This window comes from Asterias amurensis, chromosome 14, assembly GCF_032118995.1.
Source record: "Asterias amurensis chromosome 14, ASM3211899v1".
Taxonomy (NCBI): domain Eukaryota; kingdom Metazoa; phylum Echinodermata; class Asteroidea; order Forcipulatida; family Asteriidae; genus Asterias; species Asterias amurensis.
In genome coordinates, this window is record NC_092661.1 from 20,229,519 (window position 1) to 20,248,876 (window position 19,358).

At 37.0% G+C, this 19,358-nt stretch overlaps 1 protein-coding gene across 1 annotated transcript; it reads right to left on the minus strand.

Moving 5' to 3' along the window:
- Nucleotides 1–166: 166 nt before the first annotated feature.
- Nucleotides 167–19,334, minus strand: LOC139947426 (5'-nucleotidase domain-containing protein 1-like). The gene is made up of 11 exons (XM_071945331.1): nucleotides 19,106–19,334; nucleotides 17,151–17,242; nucleotides 16,472–16,653; nucleotides 10,291–10,373; nucleotides 9,232–9,319; nucleotides 8,299–8,473; nucleotides 7,817–7,917; nucleotides 7,273–7,391; nucleotides 4,412–4,579; nucleotides 2,074–2,326; nucleotides 167–1,351 (listed from the first exon to the last, which is right to left on the minus strand). Exons 1-11 carry the CDS (start codon nucleotides 19,214–19,216, stop codon nucleotides 1,260–1,262), a joined length of 1,464 nt encoding a protein of 487 aa, XP_071801432.1. The 5' UTR covers nucleotides 19,217–19,334; the 3' UTR covers nucleotides 167–1,259.
- Nucleotides 19,335–19,358: the final 24 nt, after the last annotated feature.

Genomic DNA, 19,358 nt, shown 5'->3' on the forward strand with positions numbered 1-19,358 from the left:
ACTTCCGCGTTCCACACAGATTTTGTTCCTTGTGGCTCAACGCCACTTGTTGTCTTTGAAATATACAAAAAAGTCAATTAATTAACATTTTCTTGATGAAAAAACTAGCTGAATGCAACTCCTATGAGTTTCTGGTAATCAGTGGAGCCAGTTTGTGTGAAATGGGCTTGGCTTAGAGAGGAATTACGTCACATAGAATACTGTGTATTAATTTTGGTTTTTACCCATACACCGATGTGTGTTAGCACTGAGTACTGTGTGTTGGTAATCTCAACCCCTGTGACTTGATCTGACATGATCTACATTCTTTTCTGAACAGTAAACTGACCGTTATAAATATATTCTAAATCTTACTTAACATATTGAAGGCTAGGGTAAATAGTTATATCATAGTACATTGTGTAATTATGATTCATGATTTGTATTAGAAATCACATGTTTATACTTTAATTTATTCTTATTCAAGTAGATCCTAAATTATTGTTTTGAGTTTATACTTGCTTCTAATCTAAAATCTTTCTCTCAAAATTACTCCCTAACCTGTTCTCTTGTTTTGGATATGTTCAACACCTCCATCCCAAAATCCAGGTTTGATTATTTGTTCCTTTAAAAACCCCAATTTTTGGTATGGATTTATTGATTGACATGATCATCACATCTTCTGGTTGCACAATATTGGGAGTCAATGCACCTACATGTATGTGCTACATAGTGTAGTGCAAAATCTTCTTAAGACAATTCAGTTTTAATTTGATTTTATCTTAAAGGAACACGTTGCCTTGGATCGGTCGAGTTGGTCTTTGAAAAGGCGTTCTGTAACCGTTTTTCATAAAATGCATATGGGTAGACAGATGTTGTAAAAGTAGAATACAATGATCTGCACAAATACGCCTTGAAATTGCGTGGTTTTCCTTTTACCTCGTCGACTAACACGGTCGGCCATTTATGGGAGTCAAACTTTTGACTTCCATAAATGGCCGACTGTGTTAGTTTGCGACGTAAAAGGAAAACCGTGCAATTTTGAGTGATACTTGTTGTGGATTATTGTATTCTACTTTTAAAACAGCTTTCTAACCAAATGCATTTCATAACAAACGGTTTCAAACGCTTTTTATAGACCAACTCGTCCGATCCAAGGCAACGTGTTCCTTTATAAATAATGGCAGCTTGCTATGTTAAAATCGCTAACACGTGTACATAGGCCTGTTTTGCTTGCCCCTTTGAAACATGTGAAAGCACTGGGTGAAGGGATGCTGATTTTAGGGTGCAGTGTTTTTAGGTTTACCCGGATGGTAGCCTTTTCTCCAGTCACTACTCTTAAAAGTTTCAAAGTTGTAGTCTGTTGGGAAATCTGTCAACGAAACAAACAAATAATGATGTCAGAGATGTTTGTTTTCAAATGAGACACAACAAAAGCGGTTCAGTTCTATTTTAAAGTAGATCAGAATAAAAAACTTGATTGCAGAACAATTCTGTGAAGTCAATTTAAAAAGTTGAGTTAATAATAGAATATATGGAACAGAGAATCAACAAAGACTTTTAGGGGCGTAGAAAAAACACCTTATTTGATGATGTGATTTTCATCAAGGCATTTTTAAGGGCGGAAATATATTTTTTCTATAAGAACTTCATACCATAATATACATTGTTTGACTTCTTAGGTCTAGTAAAATAAATATTTATGATTATGTAAATAAAGTGGATCAGTATATTGTAATTGTTAGGTCTATAACATGATTTGGTAAATGATTTCATTTGTAGGGATAAAAACAACGTCATACAGACACATTGAGAAAAACTAAGCAATGATTTCAGCTCAGTCATTTTGATTCAGGCTTGATGCTTGAAACGGTTCTTGGTGTCCAAGCAATACCAGCAACCATCATGGCGCAGTGACTTTGAAGCTATGTGATACACTTGAAGTAAAGTAACCTGCAATTGTTTCATGTACACTACAGAATGGCATCCATAATGGTCCAGTGACCAGAGTAATGTTTCAGGGGTGGATTTGAGCACTACACAAGAAACAATTAGTGTTGTATTTTTTTATAATGATCCTGTACTGTAGCATACCTGACATGTAATCTATTCTGGGTACAGCTATTGTAGCATGTTTCTTCATCAATCCAGTCCAAAATGTATTCAACACTGTAGGGTTAGCACTGTCTACACTTGAGGGGTTACTACAAGGTTTAGTAACACTGGATGTACTATCAACACTGTCCTCTTCAGTATGTTTGCTGTTTATGGGTACATGTAGCTCATCAGTAAAGAATGAACCCCATTGGTTGGACAGAAGGAATTCTCTCTCCAACTTGGATGGACCCTGCAGGGATAATTCTCATTAGATTGCATATCAAAAGATCATCTAGAATCAGGGTTATGGGTTCAAATCCAACCCGAGTAGGGACTCAGAAAGCACTGAGAATACATAGTTTAGTTATCTCTAATACAATTATTCCAACTTGGATGGACCCTTCAGGGAGAATTATCATCATCTTTCATATCAAAAGATCATCTAGAATCAGGGTTATGGGTTCAAATCCAACCCGAGTAGGGATTCAGAAAGCACTGAGAATACATAGTTTAGTTATCTCTAATACAATTGTCACATAACCTACTGCTAACTGCCAAAGGAATATTATTTTAGTGTAACTGTACACAGTGATTCTCACGTTCTATGGGGAAAAACACCATAGGGTACTCCGATTGAATTCAAAACAACAACCCCTGCATTCTAATGCAGATGACTGAACCGTAACACAAGACAATCAATCATGCCTGATCATGAGACCATGCCAATAAGCCGCTTTGACGTATGGTGGACGTGATACGCGTGTCACACGCAACACGACTTGTGCCACGCTCACCATGTTGGTGGTCATTAGGTTTACGTGTTAACTCCCACGTCGCCTAAAATGCGCACTTCACTGAATAACACACGTTCTATTTCTATGGTCAATACGCACAAATTTACCCAAACCTTATAGTGTTGTAGCATTGTGTCCGCCATATCTCAAAAAAGCTTATGGGAATAAGCAGGCCACCAAGGAATACATGTAAAATCCGAATCCAAGCAACACAGACAACCATCATAGTGCATGACAACCATCATAGTGCATGACAACCATCATAGTGCATGACAACCATCATAGTGCATTGTAACCATCATAGTGCATGACAACCATCATAGTGCATGACAACCATCATAGTGCATGACAACCATCATAGTGCATGGTAACCATCATAGTGCATGACAACCATCATAGTGCATGACAACCATCATAGTGCATGACAACCATCATAGTGCATGACAACCATCATAGTGCATGACAACCATCATAGTGCATGACAACCATCATAGTGCATGACAACCATCATAGTGCATGACAACCATCATAGTGCATGACAACCATCATAGTGCATGACAACCATCATAGTGCATGACAACCATCATAGTGCATGACAACCATCATAGTGCATGACAACCATCATAGTGCATGACAATCATCATAGTGCATGACAACCATCATAGTGCATGACAACCATCATAGTGCATGACAACCATCATAGTGCATGACAACCATCATAGTGCATGACAACCATCATAGTGCATGACAACCATCATAGTGCATGACAACCATCATAGTGCATGACAACCATCATAGTGCATGACAACCATCATAGTGCATGACAACCATCATAGTGCATGACAACCATCATAGTGCATGACAACCATCATAGTGCATGACAACCATCATAGTGCATGACAACCATCATAGTGCATGACAACCATCATAGTGCATGGTAATTTTGAAGCAATGCGGTGTACAGCTTTGTTAAAATGCAGGCATAGTATTTTGCAAACTACAGCATGGTGGCCATCTTGGCAGCTTTTTTTATTTGTTAACTGTACTCAGTTTCTCATGGTGCTTATCCTTGATGTAATTATTACATCTTCATTGTTGCCTTCAAGCTCATTACAGGATTCAAACAGTAGTTCAAACTGGTGGTCTAGAGAGGTTCAGACATTTTCTCTTAAATGCTGGGTTCAATTCCCACCTAATATATATATAGCTTGTAGGTTTTTCCACAGAACTTAAAAAGCTTAGTGTTCCCTATACAATTATCGCTAGACTTAAACATCATCTCATCAAATAGAAACGACATGTATCAATTCCAGGCTAATTGTTTCGCAGATAAGTTGAGTGCACTTGAAGGAAAAACTGCTTATTTGAATTTTAGTCTTGCAGACCTTGTTCTACTTGATAATGCTACCATGTACTTACAAACTGCATCTTAAAATGCCAACTGAAATATAAATTGAGGGAGGGGCGTCACCCCCCTTCCTGTCTAGTCAATACATCCCTAGACGAGAGAGTTGATATATAAAAACCATGCTTTAACCTACTGTTCTGGTATTTCGTCCGTCACTCTGATCTGTTGCCATGCCAACAGAGGTTTCATTTGGGACAAGTTCCTCAACTTCCATCTCTTCCAGCACAAAGACAGTCTGCCACTTGCCATGGGTACTGCAAGGGTGAATATCGGACCTCATACTGTCACCAAAATACAACACCTAAAACAACAAAATTAGCCAAATATTATACTAAAAACTAACCCTCGAATGATTTACTAGGATCTTTCCTCACTCTAACAAAATCCAGCACCATATGGTAACTCAGCACCAAACTGTTTGACTCTGAGTATGGTGGTAAGCCTGATCCCATGAGTGATTTATTTAGGTTTCTTTCCTCCTTGTGAGTGTCGTGGCCGAGCAGTTAAGAGCACCAAATTCAAACTCTGGTGTTTCTTGTCAGCAGAGTGTGGGTTCGAATTTCCAGCCGTAACACGTGTGTCCTTAAGCAAGACACTTAACCATTGCTTAGTCCGTCGGATGGGACGCAATGCCGTTGGTCCCATGTGTTGTGTAACGCATGTAAAAGAACCCAGTGCACTTTTCGAAAAGAGAAGGGGTTCGCCCCGGTGTTCCTAGCTGTGGCTGCTGTATGCGCTGAAGCACCTTGTAAACCCTTATAAGGTGCTAAATAGTTGGGTCTCAGAATTCATCACTGCAATAACCTATCTTTCTGAAAGTTTGTATATACTCAGCGCCTTGAATACCTTGTTTGGTAGATACGTGCGCTATATAAGACTTCGATATTATTATTATTATTATTATTATTAGGTGTTCAGGGCAACCGTGGCCCGGAACACCTCTTATTTTTGTTCGATTTTTTTTTTTTTCTTTTTCTTCTTCATACTTCTTCTTAGCGTCCCTTGTTCCCTTACAAAAACAACTTTCCCAAACTCGTATGAATTTGAAACTTGCATATAGTTAGATATTCACTAGGAGAGGAAAAATGTATAAGTTACGTCATGATGACGTCATCCACTCAGTTATGAAAATTCAAAGTTTATTATTTCAAAAAACCATAACTTTTGATCCACATGACAGATTCTTACAAGCGATACATCATCGGAAAGGTAATTAAAAACTCTGTAAACGCCTCACAGACATGACCCCATTTTGACCTTGTCTTCCGGTTCAAAATTGAGGTTGAAAAATTCCACCATTGGTCGTGCGTAAAGATTTTACACATAAAACACGTATTGAGTCACGCTCCAGTGCTCATCCATAGAGCACGATGCTTCGCGATGCTTCGCGTATAATTAATAGTCTTCGTTCAAGGCATTTTCAACATACAGTTCCCTTACGGTATAGTCTCTTCTGAAGTCGTCAATATTTCATAAGTTCATATTATTTCCTCAACCACACAAGCTATTTTGACAATCTATACATCATATTAAAGGGCTTTACATACTTGGATTTGTTGGTGATCTTCTCGTGACCTGTCTAAACTGGAATTACCTGTAACATACTTTGAAAAGCTTTACTTTTGATGCTTTACCATTAATACAACTCTTGCAAAGGTCTGGTTTTAAAAAAACACTAATTATGTCACTAAATGTAAGATCGCCCTCTAGCGGCAGATTAAACTCATCTCAAAATACACTTCTACTATGTCTGTGGCAGAGTTTATGATAATTGTTTCAAAATTGGTATACATAATCTCCTTCATAATAGCAACTTATCTGTGGCGTCTTTAGCTTGATGACGTCATTATGTGTCATGTGGTATTGCTTTAAATGTACACTTTTCAAAGTAATTTTTCTGCCAAACCAAAAGCTCAACTGAGGTGAAACTTGGTGTATTGTTAGTCAAGGACACTAACTTCTTGAACTCGAAATGATGTCATGATGACGCCATCATGTTGTTTTGAAAATTTTGTGCAATTTTGATCATTTATTACAAATTTTGAGAACAAAGCAAGATGCAATATTTGTTTTTCACACCAGGCTTTTACTCCCGGAAACCGAACACCTTGAGTTTGTTCACAAACTCTCAATCTCTAGTTATTTTTTTAACTGGTTTGGAAACTGAAAATGAGACACCTAGAGTTTGTTATAAAACAAACTCTGAATTTCTAGTTATTATTATTATTACTCTAACAAAACCCAACACCAAATGGTAACTCAATCAGTAGAAATGGGTGTGGTTTCCGATATGTATGATTGACGCCAACAGGATATCGTTATGAAACCAATTCTTAGTATTTCATTTTAAAAACAACATCTGAATAGATGTGAAAGAACCAAGAACTAAAAGCGGATGTCTTCCTTTGTCTGGTTTTGTGGGGATTTTGTTCATGGTAGACTAAGGTTGTGTTTGAATAAGCTGTTTGTGAGTTATATTGGAATAATCTGGTGATTGCATAGTTTTATTTATTGTCCACTCGTAAAAAGGATAAAAGTGAACAAATTTCCATTTCTACAAATTGGTTTAAGCTCCAGAACAGGACAGTATACATGAAATACATACAGGAGTAAAGACAACCTTGATCAGTAAATATAAAAACCTTACAAATGTGTATTGTAACCAGAGAACAGTAGCAAGAATAAAACACCTCCGATTACAGTCTCACACCCCAAACCCTGAACCCTGACACCCCCAAGCACAAACAGCTCATCAGAACATCAAAAAAACATTGATACTAAAAAGGAAGACTTACTAAGTCAGTAGTTACTGGTTAAATTTGAATTGCTCAGGCAGTTGCTACATTATGTCATATCATTTGGGGCCAGCTTTTGTATGTATAGCAGCCTTCAGATGAGCAAACCATTGTACTAATGTGCAATACACATTCATTTAATTTTGTGTATTGGTGTTCACTGTCTCTTATGTTACTATTACAGGTAATTGTAATGTACCTTTGGTTGTTGTTTACCAGTGACTTTTTGGAGGTACTCATTGAATTTCTTAGCGTTGCCTTCAATGTAACATTGTCCCGTTTCAAGCTCTGTAACTTCCTCTGTTTTCTCAACATCATCTGAAACAAAGTTGGTTTGAAATTCCACAATCAATCCATATATCTAACTGTACTGGTAAATGTATGAATTGCTAGATCACCCAAATACACATGGTAACCCTTTAGCATCCTTTGGCTTTTAAATAATAAAATAGAAATGATTCTCAAAATGCATTATACTATCCAAAGCTGCTGAACCACCATGGAGGTAGAATTAACTTTTTATTGCCATTAATTTGTACAGAACCTTAACAACAAATAGAATACTGTTTACCAAATGAAATGGTTATTTTCCTTCCCTTTGTGACTCATTGAGTCCCACTCCTTGTCTCATCCCCATATGAGATTAATGCACAGTAACAATATCGTTTATGAAAACATTACAAGAAATTTACAAAACATGTAGAAAGCAGGAAAGTAGATTATGATACTGATCAAATTCTCACCAAATTTGAAGAACGGTCTTTCTGAAGGATCTTTGATTTTAAAGAAACCCGGCTTCCTTGCATAATGCAAATTGATGTCAAAATAGTCCTTCCAATCAGCTCTTAGATTTAAAGAAAACAAATATTAATATTCATGATGTGACTGACTATATAATGAGCTCTAATAATTGGCCAGTACCAAGCCAAATACTTCACTCTTGTACATGTTTGTAACAGGGGCAAATAATATGTCCTCGATAAAGACATAGAAAGGGCTCCTGTATGATGGAAATACTACACAAGAATATTGGATGCATGGCGAGTGAAATCTGGACTATTCATTTCATGAGGAAAAGCCGAGTGAAATGGGTGAGTCCAAACTTCACAGAATGATTGTACTATGGGCTACATAAATGTCTTGTATTATTATAGCTGTTTATTTCCCATGTGGTGACAAACTATCAAATGGCAGTGATTCAGGTGATGTAGGCTTCAGTACTTACCCTAAGATGTACTCTGTCAGATCAGACGCAAAATCTGATTGGGAGCTCGTTAAAAGAAACACAACCTTCCGCTCTCCACGAAGTCCCTTTAACCATTCCTTAAGATGTGGGCTGCAACGTTCTACGTATTGAGTTGGGTGCTTTGTGCAATCTGTTAATATGGCTGGTAACTTCTCTAGATTTAAAATAGAATAACGTAATTAGTTGATTAAGATTTAGTGCTGACATTTTCTTTGTTCAATTTTCCAGAGCTTGGATTTTAAGGATCAAAATCACTCACACTAATTTCACTATTCATACTTGTTTACTTTTTGTTTTAGTTAACATTTGGTAATAAGCATGAAGCTTTATTCCCTGTACCTTTGCTGAAATTTGATTGGAACAATTTGCCCGGTTTTGGAACTATTTTTCTCTCCTGCCGTTGGCGGCGCCTGGCATGATTTCAAGCAAAGACAACAAGCAAAGACAACAAGTAGACAACAAAACCAGTGCCTGTAATAAACCTATTGAAACCAGTTGTTGTAAACCGTCTTATTAAGCAAGACATTCAACTAATTAATTGCTTCTCACCAGTCACCAGTAGGTTAGCTCAGCTGTAATGGTAGAGATTATTGATGTGAATGATTAGTAACCCATGCGCAAAATTTGGCTGCTGGTCATGCTGGTACTGCATACTCCAAAGGAGTTCAAATGGTTCTAGAAGTTATAACCCAATGGTCTGGGGTAGTATTAAAGTTCAGATGGTTCTAGAAGTGTTAACCCAATGGTCAGGGGTAGTATTAGTGTAAGGTGATTTGATAAGTGTTGAAATGTGCCTCTAAATGCCTATAACTACTGCATGTGTATCCTCCAACCGACTTCATAAGCAGGCAATCGAAGATCACTTTGCAATCAAGGCAATTCATGTAGCACAGGATTTAGAAGATAACTAACCTTGATATAAATGACTTGAGAAGAGTTTTCTAAACTCCTGCAACATGTCATTAGTGACTCGCTCCCATGAAGCAGACCATCCTCCTGGCTACAGAAGATAAAACATTCTTACATGATTTGAAAGTCTTTTGCAAGAACTGCATTAGCTACTGTATGTCTTTGAACAACGAAGCAAAATCGACATAACATGTTGTCTTTAACAGCTTAGGGAACAATTCAACTTCTAATCAGTCTTGAATTGAAATGAGTATTATTCATGGTGCAGGTTATCTGGAACATACTTCCCCACTGTTTGCCACATCAAGTATCTTAAAACTTGGCGATATTCATTCTCTTAATGTAGCAAATTTTATGTTTAAACACTCTCATAATTTGTTGCCACATAAACTTAAGGCTTCTTTTTTGCTAGTGCTTCAGTTCACACTCATCAGACTCATGGTTTAGCCAAGGGAATCTATTTGTGAAACAAAGTAGAACTGAGTTTTTAAAAAAGAGTGTGTTTCATAAAGGGGTCCTTTACTGGAATAGCCTTAATGCAGATCTTAAACAGTCAGTCAGTGTTTTTTTTTTTCATAGCAAGCTTAAGAAGATTTTGATTGATCTATACACTACTCATTATTCATATCTCTTTTATTTTAATACATAACATTTTTTAGTACATATTTTATCTATTGCCCAGTCTCACTCATGCATAATGTCCATATCCCTTTTGTTTGTTAGTGCTCGTTTTTGTGTAAATTGTCCTTGCCTTTAGGGAAGAGGAAATAAAAGCTTTTGCTTCTTCTTTTTCTTACATGTTAACGCCAAACTATTTTCTATTATTGTTCATTAACTGGATTAAGTTTTCTTTAGTACAAGTAATTATATGATTTTTGAACAATGTTATTACACTGTATTGATTCATGTTGACATGAAATAAATGTATCTGAAATGAATATCATTGGAACTGGCAAACATACTGACCCGAAGGTCAAATTACACACTAGTTCAAAGCAGACACCATGTCAAGGTGCTAGACAACTCTAAGTGTCTAGTTTGTTTGTGTCTAAGATGGGTTACCTTTTCTTCTTCTAAGTCAACCAACTGTGCCCCAACTACCATCGATGGCATATCAAAATAGTTCTCATAATATCGATACAGCTCTGCAACAAATAACAACAAAATAAATCCTTACTTAGGTTTATATCTATGGGTGATATCAACACCGTGTACTCGATACTTCTCAGCTGAGGCCTTAGGAAAAAATACTCAGGGGGGAATCTAACCCACAATAAAGGTCTATGGAATATAACAACTTTTACTTTTAGTTTACACAAACGCTTATAATGTGGAGCACTTTGACTCAGTACCCTTCCCCCCCCCCCCCCCCGAGTCCCGCAAGAACAAAAATTCACAAACAATCGGTTTTGAAATATGTTTGTGGATTTTTCTCCACAAGAGTCAGAAAAGCACTGAGTATTATGTGCTTACCACAAAATCACTTGATAAAACCAAATGTATTATGTTTTATCCTTGATGCTTATAATTATGTATTTTTAGCTTAATTATAACTACATCACAGGGATAAGAAAAAGCTGAGTCAGGCACCAGACAGCAATTCAAACTTTTGTCATTTGGGCTGGGAACCCGTTTCTGCTAAACAACACTATTCAGTGCTTAGCAAGTGTTTATGTGCTTTTAAGGCTTTGTAAACAATTAAACAATTAGACCCAGGTCACATTGCTTTTACCAGGGCTCGATTTCACAAAGCAATAAAATCCATCGGAAGACAAATTTTCAGTATCACCATAGTGATTTGCATTGTGACATCACACTTTACTAAGCAACTACGACTGATTTGCAGTTGCGACCAATTTTAGCTCTTTGTGAAATCGACCCCAGGTCTCTTGGTTTCATTACAAGAAATATATACAAACATCCAGGCATAATGTAATTAAGAGAGTAAGGGAAACAAGCTTTCATTTGTTGTACTTGTTTTCCAATGAAACTGTCTTTGCCTTGTCATTATCTATTTCCTGGATGTGTAACATAGCAGGTTTGGTTTCTTCCTGGTTGTGATTTCAATGTAATAAAAACAAATCTTATGGCAGACTAGTACCCCCCAACCCTAACCAAAAACCCCCAGCAATAACATGATTGATAATTAAACAAAGGTGGCTGAAAGGCGAGGGTTATATAATATTTGTGATTGCTCCAAAAATGGGTGACCATAAAAACCTTGGTGAGAAGCAATGCAGCTGTTGGTAGAATATGGTTTTGATTATTTTCACCCCAAAACATTTGAATCTAAGACATGCAGTTTCTTAGATACCTGAGGGTTGGTGTCCGTTTTTGAATGCTGTGGCTAGAGATGCGGTTGGTATCTGATGTCGCCTTGCTAACACGTGGAGAGATTTTACATTCTTGTGAAAATTTACCAACGGTTTTCTCAGCAAGTAGACACTGCTGAATCTTTCAAATGTGATTTGTAATTGTAATTTTCTTATTAATAATAAAAGTTGGCTATAAATCAGCATTATGTAGACAAAACCAGTTTATGACCCTACCTTTAAAGGAAAATTACTTTTTCTGGAGGAGTTCATGTAAACTTATTCCCATCCTCTGGTTGTGAAAACAGTCCACAACCAACCAATGAAAATATATTATCAAGTAATAAACCACAAGAGATTGTCAGGGGAGATTTAAAAACAAAAATTTTTTGAACAATGCAAATTTGACTCGAGGAAATTGAATCTGTGAGCTTTGGAGTTCAGAAAAATAGAAAAAAGATCCTGGCTTCAACTAGTTAAGATATCGGACCCACACCACACTTTTCTGATTAGAAACAAAGCTATTGACAATTATACAGCAGTGGGTGCTGGTTTTGTTACAACTTTTGCTTTGTGCTATTTTATAATAGTAACTTTTGAACTGAATCAAAGGACATTATCATTCCAGAGAGTGGTATTGGTGTGAATGTTCAGATTGCCTCCAGCAAAGAACCTTCAATACAAAATTGGGTAACAGGTAAAAACTATGCAGAGGAAAATACGAACAAAGTACATACATGTACTGGTAAAAGAAAGCTTTTCTTTAAAAAACAACTGTTCTGTTTTATTAAATTCCTCACTCTATAAACCAATTTGGCCTGTGGGCCACGAATTGTGATATTGAAACTAAACCAGGTTTTTTTCACTCTTGAAAGTTATGCACTTTTTGAAGGCCACATTTCAACTTTCGGTGTACAAACCATACCAGTTGTTTTTGCATTGTTTTTTTTCCACAGAATTATTACATAAATATTAACAAAACCAAATAAATGCTCTATAACTTTAATTCAAGCTCATTTCTCTTAATTACATGTAAACTATTATTTAAAAATATGGATTTTTAACAACCAATGTTATTATTTTTTGTTGTATGTTTTTTTAAGGGCTTTTGAAGCCACAGAGTTTAGAAACATACTTGGGTAATTTTCCAGGTTGTTTCCCGTTTTAATACCTTTCACTTTTGTTATGAATGCATGGAGGGTATTTGCTTTCGCTTACTTTTCCTGCATCCTGTAATTTCTACCTACTGTACATGCACATGTACATGTACTTAACAGTTTAAAATGTGTTTTAATTCATGATGTTTATTTACACAGTTTTACACAATAAAATTTAAATATCCTTTGCAGTTATTGAATAATTTGATAAGCGCATCATGGCTGAGTGGTCAAGCATAAAACTCAAGTTTGAGGGTTTGAATCCCAGTCATGAAACTTTTGTCTTTGGGTAAACCACTTCATTATAATTGCTTCATTATAGTTGCCCATGAGCAAATTGGGACTGCCGGTGCTGCATACTTCTAAGGAGTGAGGTGGTTTCAAAATTCTTAAGGCCCAATGAACAGGGGTAGTTATAGTGTAAGGCACTCTAACACAATGCTAAAAGCGCATGATAAATGCCTTGCTCACTATTTATTAATATAGGTTTTCCCCGGCCAAGTTCAGCTAAATTCATTCAATTTCATTTTGCATTCAAATTCACGCAAACTCTCTTTGACTGTGGAATATTATTGATGTTGTGTTAAGTTATAATTTCTTTATATGAGTAAATATAAGGATTAATTTCCTCTACAATTATACAAACTTGATAAAATTGTCTATAAACAGCACCCATGTTGGTAGCATCTACACTAGGCCTCATGATGTGCCTCGCACTAAAGACAAAAGACCACTAATTTCAGATAAGGTTTTAGGGCTTCTGACTGCGCCCATCCCCAAAGAAAGATATTGTCAAAATAGGGAGACCACCAACCTAGGCCAAGATAGCGCCTGCACGTTAATCTAGCTGGATAAATCAAAATAGGGAGACCACCAACCTAGGCATGCTAGGGCAAGATAGCTAAGTTGATAAAGCATGTTGTAATACAGCTGGTTCAAATCCTGCTCTACTCTATTTTGTTACTTAAAACACAAACATTTGAGAGGGGTTTGACTCTTGGTTGCTTGTTCGCTGTTGTGAATGATTTGTCAAAGCATAAAGGGGTGGGGCTAAATGGATCAATCTATTTGACCCGCCCAAAACACACAAAGTTTACTCCTATCTTCTTGATAGATTTGCAAAATCCATGTATGTATGATGCAATCTCTCTTCGTCCTCATCAAGATTTACAATGTCAGGTTGTGAGATGCTTATAGTGCCCTCAATGTTTCGTTGACTTCCAGTGTTGATGTACGATGGACCACTTAGGATGTGACCAACAGGGTTAGGTTTAGACATCTCCATGTAGTGACTACTACCCTTTGAAACTGATGCATGGGCGTCAACCTTGTCTAATTTATTTCTGGGAAAAGTTAATGGATTATGAATCATGTTGAGTTTTGCAGAAATATCTTTCTCGGATCGAGATTGTTTGAATGAATGGTTAGTCTTGACCCTACTCATATCCATGTAGTGTTGCCCATGACACTCTTTATATTCTTGAAGATTTTTACATGAATTTGATAAAGAGGAAGTATTAAAGAAAGTTTCCTTCATCTCCATATATGGCTCTTCTTTGAACACTTCAGAGAATGTACAGTTGGATTGGATATCAGCGGCTTGGTGGATGTCAACAACAGCTTTGGGCTTTGTAGCTATACATGGTTTCTGTGGTGTTAATTCAATTGACACAGCATTATCCACTACATGTAACTCCACATTATCCACTACATGTAACTCCACATTATCCACTGCATGTACCTCTGGAGATGACTCCCTTCTCTGTGTAGTTGGATATGTGCGGAAGCAACTTGTAGCCAAGCGTTGATTTTGACTCGGTGGAATTTGATCCAACATGTCCAGTTGGAAATCGGTGATAAGCACTGTGTTTCTTTGTTGCTTTGGAGGCCACATTCGGTTATCGTTCAGTATCTTCTTCTTCTTTTGTTTTAGACTGCGTTTTTTGTTGAAGCAGTAGATGCAAAGGAGGATGCAGGCTAAGGTGATGAGAACTAAGAAGCACACAAGGATGATTACCAGTTGGGGTTCCAATTGGGGTTTGTCGTCTACATCAGTGGTGGGTACAGGTACAGGCAAAGTGGTTGCTGTAACAGTTGATGACAGCTGGGCTTTTAGCACTCTTTTATTCCCATCAGCATAACCTGTGGATCTAGTGGATGCTGAAGGTGGATCGCTAACGGTTGACATGTTGCACATGTTACATTCAGTGGGTAGAACTTCTTGCTGATTAGTTGAAACTGTTTGTGGAGAAGTAGGCTCCAAACTTGATTGAGAGTGTGGTTCTGTAATGATCCTACAAACGACACTTACTATCACGCCATCGTGACTTGATTCTAATATTATCTCACTACTGTTGTTGACTATGGGAGTCTGGCACTCCTCTCTACATGTCCATCGATAACTATGAATGTTACTAATTGTCTTAATTAAGGTGAGGTTATACAGCATTCGAGGTGTGAAGTATGACTGTAAATCGTTCAGGCAATAATCTTCTTCTGGCTGATGGATAATGATCGGACCAATGATGCAAATACTACAGTTGAACACAACACCATTATAGTCGTCCGATGCTGTTATGAACACTCCCTTAATGTGATTCTGTGTAGAGGTGGTCTGATGAATTTCAGTTTCATTATGAAACAAAGTCAGATTGAGCTGAGAACCGCTACCCCAGCAGGTTAAATGAATCTCTGATCCTTTGGTTACAATGATTGGTCCGGATGGGAAGCAGCCTGCATAGGGATAACTTGATCCTAGTACAGTTAGCGTCACTAGTTGAGACCTTTTATTATCAATTGCACATCTATACGTCCCTTCATCTTCCTTTTTAACTGGGAAGATAATAAGAGTACTGACGGCTGTGTTATTTTGTTTATAACATAACCATTGGTTGTCGTAGTTCTCTATATGTTTATTCAGACCAGTAGCTGGTTTCTCGTTCACAAACCACTGGATATTCTGGATGCTTTGGTTGGTAGAGGCATCTAAACCAGTGACAGTGCACGTAAACTCTGCTCGTTCACCTTGTAGTTTGACCTGAAAATCGGATATCTGGATGGTCACACTGGAAGACACATCAGCAAGCAGCAACAAAATCATCAATGCCTTTGTTTTGTGCATCTTAAAGGGGTCATACGTGTGTTCAGCTGAGTTTCGTTAAATATGTTTCAACAAACATACCTTGTCTACTGCACTGTTCAAACATGACACAATCACACTGATGTACGATGAATATCTGACAAACTCAAAACTGTTAGTTTGCATATCAATCAAATTATTTCTCATTTTCAGTTTCCAAACCAGTTAAAAAATAAATAAAAACCTTTTGCTATAACAACTACAGTCTTGCTGTTCGTTATTTTTTATGTTCACTGATTTATTTTTATCTGCACAGACCCTTAGAAGATTTATTATTATAACATATGCGAAAAGTTTTGATCGGCACATACGTGCATTTCCTTATTGCTGTTGTACAGATAGGAACTCTTTAAGGGGTATAATGCAGTTTGTGATTTCATTTGCAGTGCATTTATGTAATATTTCACACATTTGTTTTTCACTTTTGTCCTTCTCACCTAGGAAGTTTTTATGGTCATTATTAATTGAAATACTTCAATCTATGACCCCTACCTGTATGTATCTTGCTTGAAAGGACACAAGTGTCATGACTGGAATTTGAACCCTAATAACTCAGCCACCACAAAGCAAATTCATTCCTCTGGTTTGTTCGTTGGTCGCGAGACGCTAAAAGAGTAAGTGAAGAGAAAGCTTACCACACTGCTCGAGTGTTTCTTCTAGACAATGAAAATGTTGCCATAGTCTCTCTGCACCATATTTCTGCTGAATCTCTGCATAAGATAACAACCTTGATCCATGACTTGCTCTTAAAATGACGCCTGCATCAGACAACTTCAAAAAATCACCATGGCGTATATCCCACACCAGCCCTTTCACACTAAATACAAAAATACAAGTGCCAATTTATGGAGAAGGCATCAATGAAGATAGGAAATTATGTTTCAAATTTGTGTTACAATGTCTTATTAAAAGATGTAATATGCAAAATAGTTTGTATCAAAGAGTCTTATATCGCGCCTAGTTGATCTGTAGAGGAAACAGAAGGCTCTTACCATTATGATCAATTACAACTCAACACTGGAAGATCTACTTAAAGCTACAGAATAATTTTGCCTTTAGGTCTTACTTTAATAGTTGATCTCTAGAGGCTACTAGTACTATGCTTAACCCTTCATGAACATGTAGGTCTCAATGCTGGATCTGAAATGGCTACAGAGTAATGTTGCCTTAATAGAGGCAATAGAAGGCTCTATCTATAATCTAACCAAATGGATCTGTAGCAGCTGCAGACCTCGATTTTATTTTAAGAAAGTTTTTATATCATAAATTTAAGAATCTCTATTATATCTGAGGGCTACAGAACATCAATCTTACCAAAAGTCTTTATGGGTCTTTAGCGGCTGTAGAATCCTCTTGTCATATCCTTTGTTTTCAACAAGTGTCTTAGCAAAGTAGTCATAAACCAGCTGCAAAGTCAGAAGAGTGGGATTGACAGGGGAAACAATCAGTACAGTTTTAACCCAGAATATCATATTAAGAGTAAAAAAAACTTTAAAAAGAACGCTAATATAAAACCAATAATCTTGATGATGCAAGTGCAACATTTTCATCTTTGCTAAAAAAGAACGAAAATAAAAGGAAATCAGGAATATAATTTCTTTTTTGGGGTGGGGGTGGGGAGGGGATTTGTGGGGCACCTTGAATATTTATTGACAGCTTGAATATTGACACTTCAGCTTGCCAAGGAACATCCTGAACAAACTGAGACACAATAGGATATTGCCACTCCTGTTGGGTCACCACATAAGCAGACTTTTAGGAGATCCTCGCGCATCATCAGATGCCAAAAGCATTTGATTGAGACACTTTTACTCTGTTGACATTTAAACATAATGTTGTGTTACTTTATTATCTTGTGTTAAACATATAATCATAAAAATGCATCATCATTTAACTCTATATATGCATGAGCCAAAAATAAGTTTGTGGTTTAAGTTGACCTTGCCACATCAGTTGTTTAAAAAAGTTTGTAGTCCCTGCTAGAAAGTTCTCAAGAGGGAAGATGTTGTGATAATACTTACGAAGGACTTGTACAAGTCTACACTCATGTTTATTCATGCTAGTATTAAGCCCAGAGTGTATGTCACACAACCAGTTCTACAGTTAATCAATAAACCATTGTGTTTAAACTTATAACAACAAGTCTCCAACCTTGTAACTATTATAACAATTGACAGCTTGAATATTGTTTGGTTGGTCAAATAAAACTAAGCATTATTGTTGTTATAAAAAATATTCGTATATACCCCAGACAGTTTCGCTATGGACTGATCCGGCCTGTCAATCAAACTGTGCACGTTCACCCATTTGACCAATCACAGCAATGATTGTGGTCGGACAGACTCGGTCATGCGTGCGCGTATATTTGGCACGCACGGAAGAATTGTGCAGAATGTCATTGGGAGTGCTCGTACACGTGTCTTGCTCACGTGCGCGGTGGGCGGAGCTTAGTGGAAAGCCGGAACGGTCCATTCCTAATTGGTGGAGAGTGTGTCACATTGGGGTGTTTAAACGGCTGATAAACACAGCTCAAGCTGTTAACTTTAATTATAACCGGCTGGCTTGGATGTTGGGCGCGCAAGCTAATGTACGCCAATTTAAATTACGCGAACGCAATTAATAGCTATACCTACTAATAGTAACAGCGCATAATATGTTTGTACACACGCATGTATACACCTGCTGGCAATACACATGCGTGTAAAACTTTGAAAAATTCTCAAAAAACACCTCACTGAGGTGTTTTTTCCCTCAGTATCGCAATGTCTTTTTTTGTAAAATTATTTTGCTTTTTAACAAGGGCATTTATGAATGGGAAGAAAAGAGTAGTGATAAGTTCTTAAAACTGGCCATTTGAAACCCTGGTCCCGGCTGCAGGGCGTCGTGGTCATGCAATAAAGGCCATCGCCCTCGGCTCGGGCCAGCATCACACGGCCACGACCCTGGGGGTTTTAAAGGGCCATTTTAAGAAATTGTCACCTACTCTTTTATTCCTGTATTATATTTTGTTATACTAAATATTAATAATATTTTATTTAAAATAATTCTGTAGGGTATGCCCCATGGTGGCCTTCCTTCACACATAAATTAGTGTTTTCAGTTTTTATTTATGTTTTAAATTAATCATGTAAAAATACAAACAAATATTTATGATAATTGCGCACAGTAAAACTTTAAAACTCAGCTTACTCAAAAAGTTTACAAAAAAAAAGTTTTGAAGTCAAAGTTTTGTAGGCCTAATCAAAACTTTTGTAAACTTAAGTCCTTACCGAAAAGAAGTTGTCCAACTTATATTTGCATAAGGTGTGGTCTAAATCGAAGCCAACACAATCAAAACCCTGAATATTCATGAAAACTGAGCCATTTTCTGAGGAATTCATTATGGTCTAGAAGAAGAAGAAGAAGAATAGATGAAAAGCACGTTTTGTTGATTGTTATTTGCATTCCGACCTGCTGCACAATAAATAAATTTGTGCATGGAATTTGTGTTACTGTGTGTTTTTGCAGTGCAGTTGTTTTCTT